We start from the raw sequence: 6,511 nt of genomic DNA on the forward strand, positions 1-6,511 counted from the left end.
TATAACCCTTGGTGGAATACAGACTGCACGCGAGACCACCGACGCCGACAGGCAGCTTGGAAGCAGCTCCTCTACAACCAGTGCCCCAAAAATTGGTCTGATTACAAGTTTCATGCTGCTGTCTTTAAACATACAGTTGCTAAAGCCAAAGAGGATTATGATAGGAAACACTATGATTTCCTTTCCAAATCTAAAAACAAAAAACCGTTGTTTAGATATATGAGATATCGGAAAATTCTGCCATCGCCAGCTAATATTGATTATGTCAATCTGTCTCCCGATGAAATGAGAAAATCTCTTGAACTCCTTGCTAAAGGCTTGGAGAGTAGATTCTCGTCATCGATGTCGTATAATTTGCAAAAAGTTGCCCCATCCTTAGTGTACACTGAAGTTACATTGCCTGAATTATCTCAAGTGATTCGAAACTTACCTTTGTCAGCCCCTGGTCCTGATGGAATTACCGTTCACATGATAAAAATTTTATTTGATCTATCTCCTGGAGATCTTCTAAACATTATAAACTATTCCTTACACAAAGCCTGGATACCTTACGATTGGAAAGTAGCAAAAGTAATCCCGATACCTAAAAAACAAGGACTAGGTTATAACATAGAAAATATCAGACCTATTGCTGTTACTTCTAATATGGTCAAACTCATAGAGAGGGTATTACACTGCCGAATTACTGTCTGGATGACAGATAATTTAATATTAAGTCCAAATCAAATAGGCTTTAGAGCTAATTGCTCAATATGGTGTGCCCATGCTGATTTAGAGAGCCGCATCCAACTTGCCCGGAAAAGGAGAGAATATTCTGCTTTGATGAAATTAGATATAGCTAAAGCTTATGACAGCGTCGAACATCCAATTCTACTGGATATTCTGCAGCGTCGTAATTTCCCCAATTATATAACCGCGTGGGTGGCAGAATTTTTGCGATCAAGAGAATTTTATTGCTTCAAGGACGGATGTTCTTCGTCTAAATTCAGACAAACTCGCGGAGTTCCCCAAGGATCTGTCCTATCCCCAATATTATTTAATATATTAATGAGCTCTATCCCAACTTGTCAGGACGTGCACGTTTACGTGTATGCAGATGACATTGCATTCTTTTCTGCCGACACTGACATTAACACATTATACCAAAAATTACAAAGATACATGAGCATGCTAGAGGTATGGCTTCAGACAATTTGTATGTCCTTAAATGTAAGCAAAAGCGCCCTTTTAGTGTTCTCGGTCATGGACCCGGTTTCAATTTCTCTAACTTATAAGCAAGAACCCATCCCACAGGTTGAGTCTCTAAAATATTTGGGAATCACATATAATGGCAAACTCAACTGGAGTCCGCACATAGAGAGTGTAGCGGGTAAGGCACAACGTGCTTTAGGTATTCTGCGCAGAATGAGTAACCGAAAATATGGACTACGTAGGGATTCACTGTTGATGATTTATAAAATGTATATGCGCCCCATATTGGAATTCGGGTGTGTCTTGTTCTCAGGCGGCCCTGCTTATAAAATAAAGCCTCTGGTTCTTTTGGAGCGTGAGGCCCTACGCCTGTGTCTGGGACTCCCCAGGTTTGTGGCTATTAATGTTATCTACCAAGAAGCACGCCTTCCAACATTGCCCTGCAGATTTCGCATCTTAACAGTTCAAACATTTCTGAAATTTTACAGCTTGCAGCTTAGACGATCTGAATACGCATTCATTAATGATCCAAATTCCTTCTTCCTTGCTCACTGGCCTCGATTTCACACTCCACAGATCATATTTGTTCAAAAACAATTAGATAGCCTGAATGTGAACATTCGAGAGGTAATTCCGTCAACCGAATCACATCAGAATATTAAGATAGATTTTGATGACATTTTCCCCCCCAACTCCAAGTTTCAATCTGCCACTTTTTTAAATAACCTGTTGCAAGATTACCTAGCACACGTGCAAACAAATAACATAATAGCTACAGACGCTTCAGTGAACAACGAAAAGGCGGGCGTAGGCATCTTCTCGCTTCCGCTTGGCTGGTCATTCTCCTTGAGACTGCCAGACTTCACACCTGTCTTTGAAGCCGAGCTTTTAGCAATTCTTTTAGCGCTTCGGAAACTCCCGTCGAACTCAATAAGTGCGGTTATTATGACAGATTCCCTTTCGGTCTGTACTTCGCTTACGGCTTCACCCAATTCGCCACCACTAAAGACGTTTCTAACATTAGTTCCTCCACAGTTGAATTCTCTAAAACTATTATGGGTACCTGGACATTGTGGCTTACATTCAAATGAAATGGCAGACGCATTAGCGCGAGCATCCCTGAGTGGACCTGTAATGCCCGTTCTTCCTTTGGTGGCTCACATAACAGCAATCAGATATAGAAAATATTCATTTCATAGAGATATCATTGAATCAATAACAACATGGACAGAATATCAGCACCTCAAATTTCCGTGGAAAATCCAGTGGTGTCCATCAAGACAATCAGAAGTAGCAATCACGAGATTACGCTGCCGTGTCCCTCCATTAAACCTATATTTACACAGGACTGGTCTGACGCTATCACCTCTGTGTCCATACTGCCAAGAAACAGAATCACTAGATCATTATTTTTTGGTGTGTCGACGATACAAATTGTTAAGAAAAAGACATCTAGAACTTCCGTTCGCAAAATTAGGGTTAATGTTATCAACAGAAATTATACTATCTTTCGGTGCGTCAGTTATAGGGGGCAGCCACAGGGACGTTTTTGATGCCGTTTGCAGTTACATCCAGTCAACAAAACGAATAACTTTTTAACTTTGTCTTGTATTTTGTTTGTTTTTGTATGTTTTCTTCTCTCTTTCGTTAAATTTTTTTTCTCATCGAATAAGTGGCACTTCAAAAGAATAGGTGAACGTTTCAGCACCCAATTCTTGGCCAATCCCCCAGTGTGGGTATGAGCCATAACATGAGGCCATCATCATCATCATCATTTGCCAGTGAGCCTCTGTGCGGACATCGCAATGACGTTCGGCATTCCTGAAGAAAAGGCTGTCGCGCCGGTCTCCACCAACGCGGAGTGTTGTAGTACGGCGGTCGCCGTTCCCGTTACACGTAATGATGTCGGAGAAAGCGGGAGCCACGAAGGAAGCACGACCAATGAGTCGTACACGCGTCACCGCATGGGTGAGTGCTACCGACAACTTCCCGTTGCTGTAAATCTTTAAGACATACCTTATGCGATGCTGTGGCGAGTTAGGGTTAAGCAGGCACCGAAGAGAAATATTAGGTTGAGTGATTGGAATCAATTATACTTCTACAATGGCAGCGCCTATTCGTTTAAGGAATTCTCTCGGAAGGTTAGGTTAGGTTAGATTATGTCAGGCTATGTTAGGTTAGGACACACCTGCAGGCTCTCGGATCACACCTACAGTCAGTTATTCTCGGTAGTTTGTCACGTGACTGCCGAGAGCCAATGGGAGGTGAGTGCCGGGAGAAATTAGTTTCAGAAATTCTTCCGGTTGCCGAGAGAATAGACGTTGCCTTCTATGACGCAGCAAAACGACCGAATTAGACGGAAAGTTTGGTAAGCCAGAAGGGACTCAAGAAGGAAATTCGGGTGGTGACGCCGACCTAAGCTTACCGCGTCTTGCCGTGACGCCACTGTGTTAGACAGTGCCTACTCGGGCCTGGTACTTATTTATCGGTAAAGAAAAGCTACATTGGGTTCTGAAGGAACCCTCAACTCTGCCTACAGCAGATTGCGAGAACCTTCTCGGCGCCAAGACGGCCTAGTGTAGGAGAAAATAATTTGAAGCCTGTAATGTCAACACTGGCGTACCCGAATTCAGGTTTGAGGTTGACCTTCAGTTCTTCCACTATTCATCGATCTTATTTTGCCAAATCAATTAAGATGTAGTTCTGAAATAAAAAAAAGCCCTTAACCCGTTCAAACTAATTTACTTTCTTAATCTTGCTCCGGCGGGACTGAGAAACAGCACTGATGAGTTCGAGATCAGCGCAAAGAACTCCTTTTATTAAACCATCAACATCGTCATTCTCATCATCATCATCACTACCACCACCCCGATCTCGGAGAGTTGATCTATTGGTTTAGCTTGACTATGTGTGCCTGCTCCGACGCTCTTTCAACATCCATTGTACGTGTAGTACAGACGAAAAAATAAGGTGATCAGTGATGCAGCCTGCCATCTTGACAGCCTTTAATACGAGTGTGAGAAAAGTTGTTTTTGAGCTCGAATCCAATACGATTGCTTAATGGTTTGGCGTTCCGCTTGTGAGCACGAGGTTGCGGGATCGAATGCCGGCCTCAGCGGCCGCATTTCATTGGGGGCGAAATGCAAAAATGCCCGTATGCCGTGCGTTGGGGGCACGTTGAAGAACCCCAGGTGGTCGAGACTAATCCGCAGTCTCCCACTACGGTGTGCCTAATAACCACCGTCCTTGTTTTAATGCGTAAAACCCCATAATTTAACTAAATTTTTTCGGATACGATTCGAATAGTGTTACATGCGAATCGAGTAAGGATAAAAAAAAAAGGAAATGCCAGCATGAAAACTGAATATTACATATTTTGAGTGTGGTTTCCGAACATTGTGCAGCCTTCTCACCATTTGTGTCAAAGAAAACTCTTGGTATTCAGAATAGTGAAACGTTTGTATGGTTTTCCATCATTACGCAGCCCATTTTTATAGTCGGCTTTATTAAAAGAGCCAGGAGAGTATTTGGAGCAACTGAACAATTTGTTCGCGAACTCGGGGCTGTTTAAAGCATACGTAGTGACACATTATCGCATAAAGCATAGAAAGGCAGCCTCGCTAGTCTAGTTAATACCTGCGCACGCATTCGCGAACAAATAAAAATTGCATGCCGACTGCTGCTTCAATAAACGGTAACAAACAGTACCCACTGCCGAATAACCTGTTTAAACAACACTTTACTCCGAGTAATACTTATTCGGAAAATCCTTGCTGTTCGAGAGGCAAATAATTCTTTAGTACTGTATGTTACTGCTTATGTTTCCTGTATATGAGTAATGAGAGTGATCCTACGTTTGCTTAAATTGAATGTTTGATTGTGTACACTAAACGGCGTGGATTATTCGACGGCTACTCGAAAAAAAGAAAGCATTAGGATTTTCGAATAGTTACCATCCGAATCGAGGCCCAAATCGAGTGGCGTCTATTCGATTCGACGACGGCACCGATTCGTTATTAGAGAGTTTAGAACGTTCGCGCGCGCTCCTGGTATTTGGCGACCCACCTGCCGCCGGCTTTCTGCAGACGTGGCCTCTCGGTCGGTGAACGCACCCTACCAATCGGCACCGGGCCAGCACGATCTGGGAATCGCTCAGGCCATCCTCAGCTTCGTGCTTATCGTGGTCACCGTCACCGTGGCCTGCATCCTCATCGTACTGGCCACCCGACGCAGCAAGGATAACCGCGACGGTGTGCGCATAGAGGCGCATCGCTCACCGCTCGGCAAGACCAGCCGGCCACGAATGCGTCATTGAATTGCCGATACAACGCGCGACGTTCTGCGGCATTTCGGCGAAGCGATTTGCCACGTTCATTGTCTCCGTGGTTCGAGTTGTCGATTGAGTCAGCCTCGCTGTGCGCTCTGCTAAGCTCACGGTTAACTCGGATGCCACAGCGACCACGTACCCGCCGCAGCTACGCGATAAACCCGGGTGTATAACGATTTGTGCGTTTGTGTGTGTTCATTCAGTTACATTTCCGGTAATTCAAGTTGGCGTGGAACGGGGTGACTGATTAATTAACCCGTTTCAATTTGTTTCGTTCAGTTAATCAGTTACGGGCCGCTGTTTAATGAACATCGTTCACACCAACTTGGATCACTGGGCACGTGAAACTAGGTATGTGCCACATTTCAATGAGCTTCTTCGATGTTAATTTGGGTCACTGCGTATGTGTCGCTCTCTAATTAACTTCTTTATCACAAACGTGGCTCATCAGGTATGTGCCACTGGACATGTACGACAAGGTATGCGCAGCTGTTCAATAAACCTTTTCGCTCCATGTTAGGTCACTCGGCACGTGTCACTAGCTATGTGTCACCGGGTATGGGCCGCACATCAATGAATGCCTTTTACGCCGACTTATGTCACTATAGCTATGTTTAACAGGGTATGTGTCGCTCTTCGTTGAAACTCCGTGACGCCAACTAAAGGGTCACAGCGAATGTGCCACTGACTGCGTGCCTCTCTTGAATGGTGAAAAAGAATTATCCGGTGATGGGCAGAGTCAAACCCATGCCACAGATATTCAAACAATCTTGCCTAAACGTGAATTCACACACGCACCATGCAAGAACTTCGTTGCGGCAGCGCTAGATGGCGCGGCCTATCCAGAGGGCAGGGCGAGAGAGCATCCCGGTGCATTTCGGCATTTGCAGTGCGGTGCGTCGATAGATTGCTTCAGCGCTAATCGCAGGGATGTCAAAATTAATCGTGAGGTGGTTATTCTGCCACATTCTTTTAGGCCTTACAAAACCACCT

At 44.4% G+C, this 6,511-nt stretch overlaps 1 protein-coding gene across 1 annotated transcript; it reads left to right on the top strand.

Moving 5' to 3' along the window:
* Positions 1-2,970: 2,970 nt before the first annotated feature.
* Positions 2,971-5,678, top strand: LOC142563806 (uncharacterized). The gene is made up of 2 exons (XM_075674426.1): positions 2,971-3,159; positions 5,277-5,678. The coding sequence occupies exons 1-2, from the start codon at positions 2,997-2,999 to the stop codon at positions 5,504-5,506; spliced, it is 393 nt and encodes a 130-aa protein (XP_075530541.1). The 5' UTR covers positions 2,971-2,996; the 3' UTR covers positions 5,507-5,678.
* Positions 5,679-6,511: the final 833 nt, after the last annotated feature.

Source organism: Dermacentor variabilis, chromosome 11 (assembly GCF_050947875.1).
Source record: "Dermacentor variabilis isolate Ectoservices chromosome 11, ASM5094787v1, whole genome shotgun sequence".
Lineage (NCBI taxonomy): Eukaryota > Metazoa > Arthropoda > Arachnida > Ixodida > Ixodidae > Dermacentor > Dermacentor variabilis.